Below are 19,024 nucleotides of genomic sequence, written 5' to 3' on the forward strand. Positions count from 1 at the left end.
CAAGAGAAAACTTTTGTAAAGATTAAACAAACAAAATGTGAATTAGTTTGCCTGGGAGCGGCTGGTAGTCAGATTTGTTACCTTTGGACAGATCCAGGCTACACTGTGGGAACTGTAGCTCTTTTTATACAAATCCTACAGGGTAAAAGGGGCTATGAGTCCTACTCTGATCACCCAGATCACCTTCAAACATCTTTAAACCAGAAAGTCAGCACTTTAACTTTATAGTCATCGATTGATTTAAAATCAGATGAAACAAGGTCTCAGTGTCCTGGAGCTCAGAGCCAACATCGATTGTCTTCATAGTAATATTCACCCTTTATGTGTCGGAGTGGGACATGTTATCAGACAGAAGGGACCGACTACTGTACCTCCCACCATGTGGTGTCAGGATCTCCCTTCAGCAGCTCGATAAAATCTCCTGTTTGAAAACAGAGCGGTGTCTTCCCTGGAGGTGCCGGTGTGCCATGGTAGTTCCTCACTGCCACCATCTTGGGACCTGGATACACAATTAATCGTTTGAAGTGAGTATTAATAGAGGTAAGTGGGAGTAATAGTTGTGTTGATGACAAGGGATGAAAGAGGAAAAGATCTAACATTAAATATAAGAGCTGCTCGCTGTTGTTTGGACATGCCTCTTTGGTTTCACATGTAACTGATATAAAAATCTGAATCAGTGGTCTAAGATACACAAAATAAAACCACAACATCCTGGGTTCAAATTTGATCCAGGATCTTTGTTGCATGGTATCTCTTTCGCCGTCTACTTAGAAGTATCTTTTAATGCAAAAATGCTAGAAAAAACAAAGAACATGTTACCAAGAGCAACTTTGTAATTTAAAACTGCCTTTTCTCTTTCCAGACTGTATTTATTATTCCCATAGACCAACTATGATATCCCTCTTATCCAAAAGGTCTTCAACTTATCGAATTTCAAGTAATATTTATACAGTAGGATTTCTATACATGTATGCACTGCCACCCACTCTACAGTACATGGTTGATCATGCTGTGGTTTATGTGCAGTGGACCTATCCACTAGATGGCAGTAGAGGGCTGTGCTGCTCAAAAAAAGCTCTCGCCAATAACAAACTTGTTACATGACAGCTGACAGAATATCTAGCTTCATCTGAAAGTGTTCTCCATCATGTTTAGGTGACAGAAGGTGTTCTTACCTGATGATAATCCAGGTTCCTATAAAAGAGAAATACATATTTGATCAAAAATACTATTACAAACAAAATACAAAAAATCTATTCAGGGAAAATGGCAAATTGGAGGGTAATAATGACACTGATGATGATGATAATGATGTTAATGATAATATAATACTGCTAGAGTAGGCTGACGTATAGAGGGTCTACTCACCAAGTCATGAGGATCTGAAACAAGACAAAAAAAGACAGTAACAGTCATGGAGGGTTCACATTTCAGGATAACAGTTCTCATCATATGGGATTTGTGTGGCTCTTTTCAATATGCTATATCAAACACAAATTAAATGTTGCTTGATTGGCTGCCTGGTAAAATGTTAAAATTGTGAAATTTCAGGCAAGGTTAAAGTTGAAAGTGCCAAATTATATGGTAAGTACACACATTTTCTTTCTGGTGCCTGGCCCCATTATTTCTTCCCATTCCCAATCAGTCCCATTTTTCTTGCCAGTTTTGTCCAGTCCAGAAGAATTACTTTTCACACTGACTAACTACAGTATTTAGGTGTCATTTCACCTAAAGAACCATAGGAGGTGTAGGGTTACACACTGGACCTCACTCAGAGTACTGTGCTGGCTTCAATTTGAGAAAACAGGCCTGTGAGTTTCTCAAAGATGCAGTGGGTAACTTTTCTAAACAAAAAAACTTTTTGCTCAAAATAGACATAAATATTCTGCACATCTATTTCATGAGGCATGTGCGTAGGAGTGGGATGAGCATCCAAAAGTAGAAGACTACTGCACATAGGGAATGATTGTTTACAGTTGTGTAGCCACTCCTTATTAAGATGGCTTCTCATTATCATCAACCATTTGCCTAATGAAAGTCTAGTACCAAAACACTGCAAATAAATGTTTGCACTGCATTGTTCGGGAATTCTACTTTTGTCATATTTGCTGAAACTTTCACTATATTGACATTTTTTAATTTAACAAATCAATATCAATTTGATCAAAACAAAACAAGCCCTCACATCACAGTGTCATAACCATAAATGATGTCAGACAACATCAATGAACGGTCGATTACACCCAAATATCGACCCTTCAAAAGTAAATGTGAATCAGGCTTTCTACAACAAGACTAGAGGAAACACTTACTGATTTTACAGATGGTGATGACTTCCAGACACTCTTTGTGTGCTCCTGTTCCACAGCGAGAGCAGTAGTAGCCCTGATAAAAGATGCCCCTAGAGGACACACACACACACACACACACACATTAGAAATGCAAACAGGAAGTGTCTCAGACACAAATTAACTTCTTGTAAGTACAACACACAAGGGAAACTGCTGCTTGTTACTATGTGCCTGCTATTGTGGTTACACATGCTCCATAATTTCCACTCTGCAAACCCTTAAAATCACAAAATCAACTCGCCCCATTTAAGAGCATGTACTCCAGAATAGTATTTGTTACGGGGACTGTAGCACTGCATGCATCGCACACTGCCATGTTGAATAGTAAGCGCCATAAATCACGATGGGATCTGCTGGGGCTGCAGCAGTAATTAGCATCTAGCAGGGAGTGAGAACGTTGGTCCCTGCTTCCACTGGCTGTGTGAATTTAGGTCAGCCAAGCCATGAAATTTGTGGGTCAATACACAGAGTGGAGTTTAGCCTGCTGACTGTAATAGAGGTGAAAGTAGTGATTCAGTGGCACGGGTTATCCCTGCTGCAGTCGAGCAACACTCTCACATGGGAAGAGTTGCGCTCAGGGACACAGTGGGTGGTGCTGAGAAGGGGAATGTTTAAAAATATAATCCATCAGCCACATTCGCACTTAGTCATTTTTTTTTCTCCAAAGATTGCTTTCACACTAATGAGGGGCTACGTTAGCCAAAAACATATTCCCTCTGTGATTTAAGTCTGTTTGTTTGTTTGCTGCTCACCAAGTGTGGCTGAATTTCTCTTTAGTTTAGCTCTTCAATTCTTCGCTCACTGTCTTCACCTTTGAGTAAGTTTTTAACTTAACACAGCTTTTACTGGTGTTACATTTACCAATACATTTACTATCAATGTACATTACTGCTGTTGCATGACAGCAGTGGTGGAAAGTAACAAAGTACACTTATTGAAGTATTTCCATTACTACTTATACTTTATACTTCAAATCCAACAAAATTCAAATAGAACGTACTCTTTGCAAGTGCATTTCTGTGGCAGCTGGAGTTACCATTAACTGGACATTTAAATAAAAAGAAAAGACATAATGACCTATAATTCATATAAAAAATGACACCCTAAAACTAGAGAAACTGTAGTTAACAAAATTATCTATTTTCAAGGTCCACTGAATCACTTTTTATGTCAAGTATTATTTTCATTCTGGTATTGCTATGTTTTATTGAAGAAAAAACGATCTGACTGCTTCTTCCACCACTGCATTTAACATGGATATTGTTTTTGTTTATGTTACATAACCTGTGTCAGGTTCATAAAACATCTCACGTCCACATAAAAAAATGTGTCTGACCACATAGTACAAATAACACTGAAAAAGAAATCTCTTTTACTACTGAATATTTTTGGATACTTGATAGTTCTTGGAAAGTCTGGAAGAAGATACATTCATTATTCATTGGAGAATATGAATGTGCATCAGCACTGGGGTTATCAGGGTCGTTACCTCAGGAGCATCTTGCAGGCTCGACAGTTGGTGTTCTTATCGAATGTGTGCATTTGAAAGTTATGCTGATTGGCTGTGGCTCTCTCTGGCTTGATGTTGGACCTGGAAGTGAATAATAATGATAGAGCTGATTGGTTAGTTTTTGTCATTAATTAGCTTGATATTACTGGCATTTAAAGGTGAGATATGTAAGAATTGAGACTACTCTTACATTTACAGTATATTTCAAAATAATAGGGTGCAGCATATCGCATATCAGGTCATAACTGCTGCCAACTGCTGTTAGCTTAGTTAGCGGTGCAGTGTGTGGAGCCAGAATATTTATTTTTTACATCTAACTCTAAGAGAGCTTGGGTAATGTAGCTGCTGCTTGCACACATCTCCCAGCTGAATGCCTCTTATGGCAAAAGCCTACAAAATGGTAATATAAGACAGTACGGGTCAGAGCTAACTGGTTTTCACGCATCTCTGCAACAACAGTATAGACGTCTTTGACATAACGTAAATTTCTTTTATTTATGCACATTCTGTTTATAATTTAAGTTAATTTTTAAATGTTTTAAATTCTTAAATCTCTTAAATTCTTACACACTGCACCTTTGATTCACTGGAGTAATGGAAAAAAAAACAGACAATCCCATCTGTTTTTTCAGAGTTAAAATGACATATACTACAAAAAAAAATGGTATCCATGTAATCATACTCACATGGCCATGTCAAACTGCTCCATCCACTTCCTCTTTGTCTCCTCAGTTTTACAAAAGAACTGGAAGCCCTGCTTCCCTTGCAGGTGGATCAGGTAGAAACCATAAGACCACTGGGGAGACAAAGTGAGTGAGGAACAGATGGCAGAGAGATATGTGGGTGGAAATGACAATGACAGAGACAGGCAAATAAGCTTGTGATAACTGCACTTTCAAATAAATATGTACCAAAACATACAGTAAATGTGATCACATTTATTTCAGAGCTAAGAAATGCTTCACATGCTTTAGCAATGCATCTGACCAATAAGCTGGAGGGTCAGTCACAGAGCCGGCGGGGTGCACGTGCAAACACGGCATGACACCCAAAAACACCACTGCCAAAAATAGGCCACTATGAGAGGATGAGTTAAATAAAGGGAGTCACTTGAGCTTACCATTTTTCCACTCGACTGGTAAGCATGCAAAAAGAAAGACACCAGAGAAAGACCCAGTTACACATGCAAACATGGACAGATACATGCAGATTCAAAACCAAAAAAAAAGCCATGTTAGACCGGTGGTGCAATGCACTGCAGTACGTTATCATGAATCCGGAATGACCTTGATTGCATTTACATGGTCTTTCAAGCATGGGCGAGCAAAATGCATATCTGACACTTCAATGCATTACTCATGAATTCTATATCTAAAATTACCATCAACAAGGTCCTTCAGCTCGAGGACAACATTTATAATGATTACACAGGATGTTTCATCACCTGCACTAGCAAGACACTGCCCTTACAAAGATCTCACTGTGTGTGAAATTATTCTGTTCGGTGTCCTTTTAAACTAAAACTATGACTCTTACCTTTTTCATGTCTCTGTTGTTCATGGGGTCATCAGACATTTTATACGACTGCAGTTCAATAATCTCTTTAAGCTCATAGCTGTAGCCTTTCCTCTTGCAGACAATGACCACTTTATCAAACAGGAATATATACCTGAACACAGATACACACACAGTCATTGTTAATATGTCATTGCTGGCATTGGATGACTTTATTTCTCACATCCTTTGGGTAGTTCCTCTGCGGCGTCTGGACTCACCGGTCCTGTTTTGTTCGGTTGACGATGGAGCACACCTTCAGCTCTCCGTCTATCTTTGGCCTTCCGTACTCCTCCAGTTTCACCTGCTGCTTAGGTCACAAGGACACACACGCAATGTCAATCCCACTGCATATTATAACTTCTAAATTTAATGAGAAACCATAAATAATTCAGATACACTTGAATTTCAAAGAGAATGCAAATAGGTATACAATGAATGATACAACTCGGACGCTATTCAGTCCCTGTTCAGTGGCTTTTTTGTCCTACTAATCCAAATTTTCTGTATGTATGGCACATGTACAAGTCCAAAATAAACCCTATGACTATTTGCACCTTGGCTGGAAGCAACAGGAAAAGAGAGTTGAGCGGGAGTACGAACGGAAGTGAAAGGAGAAAACACTGACAGAAAGACAAAGAAAGAGAGTGCTGTTAGAAATATTATGGGAAGTGAACATCAGACTGAAATGTACATGACGTCTCTTGTTCATTTTCTGCAAGACTAAATGATTTATTGGAGACAATATAAGAGTGCAAGATTGTGACAAGTGGAAGCAAGACGATGCCAGTGTTCTTAGCACAGACATTCCAACAATGGGAGCAGGAAAAATAGACCTGTAAATGTAGTTTCAGAAATCATATCTTTTACTATAACATTAAAGCAATAGGTTGACATTTTCAGGAGAGATGAGAAACTGATACGACTCTCTTATCTGCAACCTCACGGTGATGATGAGCCGCTGGAAAGTTACTGTCCCTGGCTGAAAAGTACTCTGTGACAAAACCCCATATACCACTTTTACACGTTTTTGTGTTGTGTTAAGCTAACCCTCTGCTGGTATACACAAGCATGGTTTAAATCTTCTGACCTAACCTTCGTCAAGTGTTTTTTTTCCCCAAAATGTAGAAATTTTGCTTTCCCTTCTGACTTCAAATCAATGAAAAGAGCCCAGATAAAAACACGATACAGAAAACAGAAATCTCTTGTGAAATAACCAATAACTTTAATAGATAATTATAGAAAGTAGGTAAGGGATTGCATCACTTATAGTAAGACATGGATTTATTCAGATAACATAGGAAAAAAAATCTCTAAATGAAAAAGATGTGACTGAGAAATTCCTCACTTACAAGATTTTCTATTGAACTTTGGAATTCGCTGATTTTCTTCAGTGTCTCGTTGTCCCTCTTGACTTCGTTGATGTACATGGCCAGGTCCTGAGAGGGCAAGGCAAAAATTCTTTCTGACATCTGTCATAACACGGTAGACTTACAGTGCTTTGAGCCATAGTAGCTGTATGAAACAATTTATACAGCTTTGGCTTAGAGCCCTGAAGAGTTATTATATAATATTTCTTTAAAGCGCACTTATGAACACACATACAAGAGCATGTGTAACACAGACCTGCATAGCCTCCAGAGCCTCCTTGAGTTGCTGTCTCTCTGGTCGGTCAGTTGAGTGACTCAAAAGCTCCTGTGGAGGGAGATTATTATTACTGTTTTCTTACTTCCTCAGAACAGTAATAAACAACTTTCGACACAAGGTCTGAAGAAACACACAGTATTCTTTATTGAAATGCATGATCTTACAGTAATGAGAGGGATTTGTTGTGAGAAATGTATAGCTGCTCTTTACTGTGATTATGGATGTGACACTGATGCGGCTCAGAATAAGTTTTAGCTCAGCGGCATAAACAGCAAAATATAAAAGACAAGAGGAAGCCAGAGACATTGCTAACTAGCCTCCAGGGCTGACTGTTCTTTATGATTAACAAGATAATGGTAAATGTGTTGTCCCCTCCAAATCGGGTTGTCATCCATTTAGACAATCAATAACAAATATGTTACATCATTTTGATCTGTGATTGTTTCCGCCACTGGGGTGATTTATAAAATGCTGTAGAGCCATGGTGAGCCAAAAAAACAAGCCTTATCAAATCTTTTTTGTTTTTTTTAACAAAAATGAAATTCTGTCAGCTGTCCAATCAATCAGCAGTGTCCTAAAAAAATCATATGTGACACAGACTGTTTTATTGTCACCACACGGTTGCTGGGATTCCCATTCACAGCACATATGTATGTAGGCTACACAGGACATCTTGGCAGAACTGTGCATGAACGCTTCATATTTTGAACTTCATATTTGTATCCAAATCTAAAAATATTCTCACACAGTCAGACTTGTTGCAGCGTGCTGCACTTTGTTGTTTGCTTTGACTCATATCATTAAGCTTATGACAGCGACAACAGAGTGCGGCATCTATAAATTTAACTTGCTTTTTTCACATATATTTGTTTCTGTGATATTTTTCTATTTTTACCATTCTGGAAGTGCAATGGACCTGTTAATGGCAGGTAGAGTGCAGATGTAACTACAATACAATAAACAGTACCAGTGCCAGTGCCTTGGAACTGGAAAACCGTAAAAGGAATCCAGCCTTTCTTAATGGTATTATTTACACACCCTTTTCCCACTTTGACAAATCAAAAATACTCTGCACTGCAGTTCCTGTCCCTGCTAACTCTTTCACGTGCTGGCAATGAGCTTCACCAGAGGGCGTAACACTGGTCATACAACCCCCTCAGTTCCACCCCCACTGTGCAGGCACCATGAACAGTCATTAGTGCGGAGACAAGGACATATCCATCATTGGCTTCCCACCAGCAACAGCACCAGCACAACCAAAAGGAAAGTACTGTTGTTGGCCCCTGTTTTACCTAAATTACATTTATTTTTAATCCAAGTGACTCAGCAGATCTTTTCTGTACCGTGGTCTGTTAGTTTTGCACAAGCGAGAGCAGCCAGTGACAACATGCTGCTGCACAGCCCATAATCTCAACTTTAGAGGACAGATGTGATCACATGGGTTCATAAAAACACTGCAAATTCATCAAATATTCATCCCTGCTTGAGGAAAATTACTTCTGAGATGACTTTGCTGAATTCACTTTATTTAGAGTGTGGCTGTAGTACATAAAAGATGAAGAAAGCAGAGTATTCACACCCTGATCAAACAGGGAAACACTACTGTGATGATATGTATAGAAAATTGACTGAAGATGTGCCCTTAGGCATGAATGGACACACACACACACACGTACACAAAAACAGGACTTGTCAGTTTGATATGCCCCAAGGCCACAGCATACAGCAGTGTTTTACTGCAAAGCTGTGGGAAGCAGTGAAATGGGGTGCGTTTAATGTGATTAGTGCACGGTTGATTTGACCTCAGTGCCTTGCTGAGACTCCTGCAGGGGTTCGATTCAAACTAATAGAGAAGTCGCAGCAGTCTCCGTGTAGTCCCACAATCACCTGGCACAAACACTTGCCTCCACCCCAGTCCATTACGCACCGCATCATAAACTCATATGCTCATCCATAATTAAGATGCAAAGTCAATTAATCATGGGGAATATTACAGTGGCCAGCTTGTTTTATACATGAACGCCAGGAGGGGAGCTCCAGGGAGAAATGTTGGCTGAGATGTCAGTGGTCAGGCATTGTGCTAAACACATTTGCATGTCGGCAAAATTGGCATCAGTGCAAGGCTGCAATTAATGATAATAGCTAGTAGCTTATTATTTCTTACTAATAGTTTTAAACAAACCTTAAAAAATCAGTTTATTATGAGTGCACACATTTGAGAGGCACTAATCCTATACATTTTTTGATAAATTACTCAAAAATGTTATTATAATTATCATCAATTTCAGCACTCAACCTGACGACAAAAATAAAAAATGTATGAGAAAGAAAATGATTTTACTCAACCTTAAACTTGAAATAAGACTCTTATTGATGTTCTCAGTCTTAACACATAACTGCCAAGCTAAACACAAGGGACACTGATATATCATTCTACTGACAAACACTGGCACAAAGCCTTATCTTTGATTGAGTTATCTTTAATTTGTGATAGAAATCTCAACATGCATATTTGAACCAGAGGAGTGAGTAACAAATATGGAAACAATAAATGAAAACCAAATTTGAACCAAAGCACAAGTACAAAGGCAGACACACAAGACAAGTTGTATTAGTCTAAATGCCAATGTCACCACAGTGGCTTTTTGAAGATACAAAGTGCAAGTAACATTTTCCAAAAGGGCAAAATAGTCGGTGCCCAAACTGCTGGTGGACTGGTCACAAAAACAACAAACACAATTCATGTGACAAGGCTAAAATTCTGGAAAATGATGACAGAAACCGGAGAAACAACAGTCACCAGTCAAATATCACTGACAGGAATAAACAGACTTGATGCAAAGTAGCTGTTCAGCATCAAAGTCCCAACAAAATGAGTCTCACAATGCTGCCATTTAAACATGGCGAAGTATAATATGTGTAGCCTTACCGTGGAAATCAAACTGTTGCTTTGTATGGTCATTTAAATACCTTATACATTTGTTTAAACACTACTGTTCCTAGTTCATAGCTTGTATGCTTACATCTGTTCATGTAAATCTCCAAGTGTTACATTTACTTTATGGACACAGAAGGAGACAACTTATTTTTGGACATTAGTCTCTGAAGTGTGATATATTTACCCCAGAAGTGTAGGAGTCTAAATGGCAATACAAAAACTACTTCTGGTGCAGCTATGGCTCTACGAGGAGGTGGTAAAGTGGATATTGCTGCAGGAGTAGATTGAGAATCTCTCATGGATATGTTCTTTCTTGCAGTAAAACTGGGCCACTGTTCAGATACATTGTAACTGCTGTGAATCCGAGCTTCCTCAATAAAGAAGCTACAAACTCGTCCGAGCCAACTTTCAAACCTACAGGGGGTGAGTGTTTGATATCTAAAACATGGAAACTAAAGAGTGTGAAATAGCATTTTTTATTTCCATTTGCTTCAATCATCAAAGTGATGAAGACTTCCTTTCTTTAAGACCTGTCCAACATCCAACCACAGACACTGAAAGAGCTGTAGAGCATTTGAGTTGGACGGAATCTGGTATAAAGGCCAATTATGGTCCAAATTAGGTTCTCAAGTTTAGTTGTTTTGTTTACTTTAACGTGATTAAAAGGTGTAAAAATGACTGTGTTGTAGGTTTTGCAGTTGGGAGATGTCTCCTACCTTCAGTAGTAGGTGATACTTCAGCACCCTCTGCATGGGAACCACCAGAAGATCCTGAAGCTTGAACTTGCCTTCCTGCACTTTCATAGTACATTCCTGTGGACACAAGCAGCAGGGAAATTATTACAGATGGCAGAATGCAGCATTGCACATTTCCTACTAACAAGCCTTCATTCATTGTTCAATAATTCATTGTGTCGTGTTGCATTGCTGTGATTGCTTCCACACATTCATTGGGGCATGCCATTAGCAACAACGAGGCCAGTTTATTCTTTCGGGGCACAAAAGCTCTGGTCGCACCAGCCATTTGTGACGCAGTTACCCTGCATGCTGATGGGGAAATTCCTCTGACTAATGAATACATTTCTATAAACTCTGCACTGTCTCTACAAATGAAAGAAAGAAACTGTCTTTTGTTAGTAACATCCTAGAAGGTTCCCCCCACAGTGGTTTGTGTAGGCGACTCTTTATTCAGTTTCTATAAGTGTGCAGAAACAAGGCCAGCTTATCCCTCTTTAAAAACAAGGTCTTGTATGTAAAAAGACAGTGAGAAGCTGTTTTACCCTGTTACAAAGCTCTTCTATTTTGAGAGAGAGTATCTCAGCACGGCTCCAAGAGCTATTTCTCTGACCATCACTGGATTACATTACAGGAGTGTTAGCCTTTCACTATAATCAGTCCAGATTCTTCTAAGAGTCCTGGATTAGAGAAGACCAGAGAATAACAGGACACAAAGAGGGAGGTTGTGCACCAGAAATGGACTCTGAATATCACCCAGATTTCAATCATTAAAGGAAATACAAATATTTCTCTTTTAAAGTAGATTTATCACGACAACTACAAGATAAACATGAAGCTACCCAACTAAACCTCTTGAAGGCAATCATGACAAATCCACTCTCCTCTTAACACTGTAGTCGCCTGTATAAATGGGGTAATGTTGAATCATGTTTATTAAAACAGATTATTATGAATCAAACAGTTCTGAGGGCATATTTGCAAATGACATTATTTGCCTCTCTGATTTAATATCAATTTGCCCTTGACAATGGCAAAATTGGACCACATCTATTCATTTATTGAAGTCATCATTTATTCAACAGCAAATGTAACTTTAACACTTGTGTAATGATTTTAAAAGAGATGTCAGATTCTTTAAAATGTCATTGGTACATTTGCATAATTGCTTGTGGAACATGGTTGCATTATTTTAGAAGGCTGCTGTCTTGTTTGAAAGATTATTTTGTTTTTAAACCCCATAGACATTCACTGCATTGCACACAGTGACATCTATCTTTGTTGTTACACAGTCAGCATTTCGTAAAACTTGTATCAGCTGCAAAACTGTAGGGAACTGATGTTTCAGAAGAGACGAAAGTGTAAGAAAAAAGTGTACAGTATATTTTCTTAAAGCAAACCTAAAGAGAACACACTTCACACAAAAATACAATTTATTAACTTGTTTCTATTCTCTAGTTGTAATACTGAGTGTGGTACTGATGCAGAATAGAAGCAGGAAAAGCACATACAGTAAACGATGTTTACTGATTACTAAGGTTGTAAGTAATGACTATTTTCACGATTCATTTAAAAGTTTACTATCATATATGACAAAGAAAAACATGAAATCATCACATTTCAGAAGAAACCAGCAAATGTGATTGGTTATTGGTATTTTTACTTGTAAAACATTAGTGAAACTGTTACTCTACTAATAAAATGGTTACTGATAAATGTTCTGTTGATTAAGTAATTGTTTCTGCTCTAATGGATAACATAATGTATGTGAACAGGCTGGTAGCTTGACCGTCACGATGTACTAACAAATTTTGTATTCTGTTAAAGGTGGTAGAAAAACCTTTGCATTGTCTTGTGGCTTTAAATTTTTAGGTGTTATTTTATCAGTCAAACACCTGGCTCTTAACACTTCAAAACTTTCTTTTAAATTACCCCTTTAAGGGTTACATATCACAGGTTTCTACTCAAGTAGGTCATAAACAACCAGATGTGCTGAACCCTACCCGCTTCTTATTCAGTCTAACAAAGAAGCTAGACTGTAATGTATTATTTTCACATAAATGCGCTACATCTGTGGGTTGTCATCTGTTTGGGGTAAGTGGTGAAGGACATTACCTCTACTTTAATCTTGACATCCTCACGCGTTGCTATAAGTTCATCCAGTGTCTTCTGGGCGTTCTCCATGTGGCTGCAGTACTGACCATAGATCAACAACCTGGTGAAAGACAATTCAGCAACAAGTGTTAATCTAAACACACTTTCAAGGTTTGTTGTCCTTCATGGGACACATTTTGAAAAGGAAACTATTCAAATAATTTTAGATGAATGTTTGACCATGGCTCCTTCTGCCAGGTATGATACAGTAGTGTGGGCACCTCACTGTGTATTAAAAACATACCTCTATTCATCCTCTGAAGGCTCTCTATCACACCAAACACACCAAAGCAATCAGAGTAAAGACCCAAGTTGGTCTATCAATCTAAAGTGAAGTATAACCAATATTTCACTTGGTGATTACATTTCCTTTTTAAGCTGTTAACCACATTCACTCCCACAAGCCCTCTGTGGCTGAATACATCTTACAAATGTTTCAGCTCCAAATGATGAAACATTAATGCCAGTTAAGAGAAATCTCTAGCTGAGATTTTGTTTTAATTTGCTGCCTCTTCTCTGCGAGTATGGGGACATTTGAAGACATGTGACGTGTTCAAAGCCTAGGCTGTGGTTAAAAATCTAAAAATAAGACTTAATTAGGACTAATGAGGCTCTTCTTAATTTTCAAAATGTCAGAAATGTATATCACATCTTTGCAAAAACATGGCGACAAAAGAGATTGCTGTTTGAGTCCACAGTTAGCTGGGAACTCGTTAGTGTCTCGGAGCCTTCAGGCAACGTACCGCACATTCATGTTAAGATTAATAAGACAATTTGAGAGGTCAGCCTCAGAGTCATCTGGCACTATAGGGGGCAGACAAATTAATATGTGAATGAATGTATTATGATTAGGAATATATGTGAATACCATGAATAAGTAATGACTGGCTTCTGATCCCTGGGCTAAATTTGGAGGGGCGGCATCCTCTCGCCAATAAGCTGTAATCACAGAGCACTAATGAAAGACGCTGCTTTATATCAGCTGCTTTGCAGAGTTCCTCTTATCAGCGTGTGAGGAAAAAAAAAATCTTAATTTCGAGCAGCGAGGTTATGAGAGCTGTGTTCATGAGATATTACAATGGGACCCTGACACAGATCTGTGGGTTCAGCTGGGAGGAAGTTCAAAGTCATCTTGCCTGGAGGATGCCACCGCACGTGGCACACATTCCTCCCGCTCATTCACTGACTCAAAGTAGGGCATTGGCACGGCTGGTATAGGGCAAAACTTGGCACTCTGGTGTCTTAATCTGAATCTTGAGAGGGGTAAGAGGCGGTGCAGTGAACTCGCACTGTGCAGTCTAATCAAGCTTCTGATAGATCTGTGATGTAGACAAGAGCAACACTACAGAGAGACCGAACAGAGGAAGTTTGTATGACGATGATGATGATGCAAATACAGGGAATAAAACAAAAATGTCACATAATTCCTGCTCTTTTCCTAAAGCTAGTTTCATACATTTAAGACTCACTATTTTTAAAATATCTTCACTGACAAATACCCATATTTTTAAAGCATCATATCAGTTTAGACTGATTTTAATTTTATACCTTTATACATCTAGAAGTTATTTCCTGCTGCAAGAGTCCACTGTAGTTTATAGTAAACCAAATTTTTCTCTAAAACAAAGTGATAACAGGGAAGGGAAATACAAATAAGGTGCCAATCGGGCAGAAAGAAATCAATCAGCAACCATTTTGATAATTAATGTTTCATGCAAAAACAATATTTGCTGGTTCCAGCTCAGTTGTGATGATTTGTTACTTTTCTTTGTCTTATGTGATTGTCAGAGAAATATAATTGGCATTTGGACTGTTGGTTGGTCAAAACAAGCATTTTGAAGCATTTACCATTAACTGGTTATTGACACAGTTGCCACTGTTCACGTTGTTGTCATGTTGCTTTTAAGCAGTAGTAGACACCACTTTACAAATTATAAAATGCCACATGTAATCAGACTTATTACTGTAAATAGATTTTAAAATGATTACAGCTTGACACCACTGCTCCCAAAACACATTAGTACAACATGAATCTCCATTATTAATATAAAAGCATCTCTTTAAATATATCATTCTGCTCTTGCCGCATTTCTTACCTGCTACGGCTGTAAAACTGTGATTTGGTGTCATTTTTTTTCCAGAGGTGAAACTCTGAATCAAAATCTTCCTCTTAAAAGCATTTAACATTTCTGTCAGAACCATTCATCAGTTGATCGTCCTCTGTTCCACAGAGATCCACCACCGATGATCACTGGAGCTTCACTGGAGCTGGAGTTTTGACTACATCCCTCCTGCAGCCATACTCCTACCCTGGTTCAACTGGCCCTAGGCTAACAAGTCCCTGATTAAGACTTGATCCATATATGGGGAGACAGCTCCCGTTAACTCCCGCCCCTCCAGGACAACATGGTGATTGAGATTAATGGGTGCTTGATCAGTTATAAGACAGCAGGCGGACTGTGCACGTAGCGAGGATCCAGAGGCACCCGTCATAAAGTAAGTTATCAGGACACAATCTGATATGAAGGTCTTCCTTTAAGAAGATGCTGTATGACAGGAATGCAAAGGACTCAGGCTTCTAGTGTGAATGTGGGAATCATAGCAGTGATGTTACTGGCATTCATCAGCAGAAGAGATGAAAGAAATAAAGATTAACAACATTAAGGTGAAGCAGCTAGTTCTGCAAAATGTTCAATGCTCTTCTTAAAGGACTTGTAGCCTAACGTCTGAAGGCCTGATATGTAGCTTTGTTTGTTAATTTATATTCTTCAGTGTGTGCCCTTAATACGCAAAAAAACCTCAAATGGAGACTTTCTCTCACAGCAATAGCAAGAGCTAAGTGAATTAAAATGATTAAAAGAGTCATTCGTTGCTCATCTGGCTGAGTTTAAAAGAAGGATATCCTTTAGTGTGTGTATGTATGTGTGTGTATGTATGTGTGTATCACTGTGCCTGGAGCAGGCAGCTCGTTCTCCACTTCCTGAGAGGTCACTTTCTGACGAACCCCCTTGCGGCAAACCATCCCATAAGCCCACCTTGACGTCACCTATTGCTTTGTGGAGCACCGTTTTGACATTATGGCTGTCGCCATGTCATTTTTTTGGAGCCACCGGCGATTACGTACTGTCACACACGTTCTTGTAGTACAGATAAAAAGTACACTAAATTATTTTTAAGTTTTATGTATACATTCAATGTGTTCAAACAGACAGCCATCATGACACTGTAATAAGGAGGCCTTATTATCTGAAATATCTAAATGAATGATAATGTGACTACATGTCCGCTGGAAGGCGACTGTTACACTAAATGTTAGCCGTAACAGATTTATATGGTGGTTATATAGGTGAAATCTGTTTGTCAAAAGATGGATTATAATTATATTACATCCATTCTTCTGTAATTACGGAACTCAAAAAGACACAATATTATTATAGCGCTTATTTTTTCAGTTATTCTATGGATGACAAACTCTATCCATGTTATTTTCCTCTCAGATTAGTTGTGTTCAGCATCTTGGAAAGGCGAGGAATCAAATTCTGTATGTAAAATAATAAAGTATTTTGTACTACACAGAAGATGAACGATGCTGATTAAAAAAAAATACAGTAGGTCTTCAGTGCATACAGAAAGGAAAGCATCTCTTTCTAACACAAAAATATCACTCACACAACCAGTCAAACAATAACTGGATCTTTAGATGCCGTGTTGTGTGAAAACAAGTTACACATTTACACATTTAATAACAGCCTTTCATATGAGACTTGAGAGTCTAGTCAGAGTCTGTGTCCTCTTCACTGAGACAGGCAGTGGAACAAAAGAGCTAATGACACACAAGCACAGTGCAGCATGCATCCACTCTTGGCCCAGTCATTCATAATTAGTCCGTGACACACTCCTTACTTGACAACAACGTCTGGACACATCACTGTGGGAGGTAAAGACTAATCATTTCCTGTTTTCTTCATGTACCTCTGCTTGAATATTTGTGATCTAAAATACTTTCTAGACAAGAAAAAATAAATCATAACTTTGAATATAGGATTCAGCATCTTAAATAATCCATATCAGCCTTTTCCAAAACAACTAAAGTAACCTTGAGAATCCTAAGATCTTCAAAAGGAGATACAATTATTACAGCATTACTCTAAACATCCCATGCAGAATATTCAAAGAATTATAAAGCCAAACAATCAGAGTGAGATTCCAAAGGTCCAATATTTGCTAGAGTGGAGCGTTATTGAAGCAAATGCTGCCTGGTTTAATGTAGGAATAGTATTCATCATTGCATTGCATTTGCGTAAATTTGCGTAAATGTCGATTTTCTTCTCATTTCTAAAAATGTACAGATGAATCAGGTTTCTTGACAAAAGACAGAAGCTGATGATGTGAGAGGATTATATGTTCAAGGAGACAATAAAGAAAAGGTTGTCCCGGTCCCTAAGCCAGCAGAATGGGCCCATTCAGGAGCCATGTGGAGATTTTTATAAACGTATGTATCTGTGTTTAATGCATTTCCTTCCACATAAAACAACTGCAAAGCTGATTTTTGAAGCATTTTAAATCCTGCATTGTTTGTTTTCAACCATGTTCACAAGCTTGTATTCTTCTTCTTCCTGACATTTCTGGTCTCATGTGCATTTAAGTTAAGTTTGAACTATTAACTTGCAAATAAAAGCTGACTTTTTTTCTCCTAGAAGAGCCAACTGACTTCACTTGAAACCTGGTCCAAATTTGAAAAAGAAGCTTGCAAACGTATGAGGAAGACAAGACGCGGTACAGAAACCTTTAAACAGCAGAACAGTTTGAGACAGTTTTCCTTTGGGTTGGAGAGTTTGCCGAAGCAGTAAAAACTTGCTGTTTATATTCTTTTCAGTGCTGGCGATATTGCCCTGCTGTGCTGGCCTCTTTCATAATGAGGATGCTGTCGTGCATGTTATTTCACAGAAAATGCAATTTTGAGTAACTGTGCCCTGGGCCTTCACCCAAACCACCCTTGTGGAGCCCTGCAAGCCGAGCCAGGCGACTGAGGAAATCTCCAAGCAAACCAGAAGTGACAGGCTGTGGAGCCAGCTAATATTCTCTGACACATGGCATTGGGACCCCCTCACCTCCACTCAACATATCCAGCACACAGCAAATGGAGGAGAACATAGAGCAAAGACCACCAATAAAGAGGCTCATAGTGCGGCCATGATTAGGCACTGCAACGATATCAGGGAGCAAGATTACTCCGGAAATGAGTTGGGGAATGTTGCAAATGAGGATATCAACAAGAGGGTACTTAGGTGCCCATTTAGTTTATAGAGCTTCCTCTGAGTGCACTTTTCCATTCAGCCGGCTCTGGCTGTTTAAGAATTGAAAAGTAGTCGAGATAAACCAGTGACATTTTCAGCATGGCATTCAGTTCAATGACAAATATAAAAAAAAAAAAAGCTTTTCATCTTTTGCACTGATGTGAGGAAAAAAAGATACAAGCACATTGTTGTAAAGGTCACAGGGACTTACAAGCATAGATAACCAAATTAATTACGCCAAGCCAGGTCCTCAGGAAAATTGCCAAGATGCCTGATGAGAGCGGTGCTGTGTGCATCCAAATCCCCCTGGTCACTGTTGCTTATCGCCACAGAGAGACAAGGCGCTGCAGTGGCTCATAATGAGGCAGGTATACACGTCAATCACATGCGGAGAGTCAAAGCCTGTGACGCACAGAATCTGCAAATCTAATGAACCGTTTTCTTAAAATAACACTGCGTTGCATTTTGGAGAATGTCGCTAAAGGTAAATATTAACAATGAATGGTGTGTCGTCAGCAAATTTGTTTATGAATAGAAAGTAAATGTTAGATATTTCTGTCAGAGATAGAAGGTTAAAATTCATTACATAAAAAACAAGGTGGACTATGTGTACCTTTGGTCCTTCACAATTGAGGTTTAGTTCCAGTGAATGGAAATCCCCATCCAACACCTTTGAAATGAATGGTGATGTCGACTGTTAGCCAGACCATACCACCTTACGAATGCTCTTGTCTGTCTGAATTGGAGCAAATCCCTAAAGCCAGGTTTCAAGTCTTCTAATGGGAGAGGAGCCAAACAAAGCAACCAAAGGAGCCACCTGGTAGCTCACTTGGTAGAAC

General features: G+C 38.8%; 1 protein-coding gene across 3 annotated transcripts in view; it reads right to left on the minus strand.

The window, feature by feature from the left end:
- vav2 (vav 2 guanine nucleotide exchange factor) overlaps positions 1-19,024 on the minus strand; it is a gene marked incomplete in the record, with an annotated part of 184,476 nt that overhangs the window by 9,530 nt on the left and 155,922 nt on the right. For 2 of the 3 annotated variants that reach the window (XM_035667865.1, XM_035667863.1), the window contains 13 exon segments: positions 372-499; positions 1,176-1,194; positions 1,369-1,382; positions 2,313-2,401; positions 3,841-3,942; positions 4,548-4,657; positions 4,982-4,996; positions 5,398-5,530; positions 5,637-5,725; positions 6,768-6,854; positions 7,042-7,110; positions 10,717-10,812; positions 12,850-12,949. In XM_035667865.1, coding sequence (XP_035523758.1) covers positions 372-499; positions 1,176-1,194; positions 1,369-1,382; positions 2,313-2,401; positions 3,841-3,942; positions 4,548-4,657; positions 4,982-4,996; positions 5,398-5,530; positions 5,637-5,725; positions 6,768-6,854; positions 7,042-7,110; positions 10,717-10,812; positions 12,850-12,949 — 1,051 coding nt within the window. 3 annotated transcript variants of the gene reach the window in all.

The sequence above is a fragment of the Morone saxatilis genome, unplaced genomic scaffold, assembly GCF_004916995.1.
Source record: "Morone saxatilis isolate NCDOM2014 unplaced genomic scaffold, NCSU_SB_2.0 Contig21, whole genome shotgun sequence".
In the NCBI taxonomy this organism is placed as follows: domain Eukaryota; kingdom Metazoa; phylum Chordata; class Actinopteri; family Moronidae; genus Morone; species Morone saxatilis.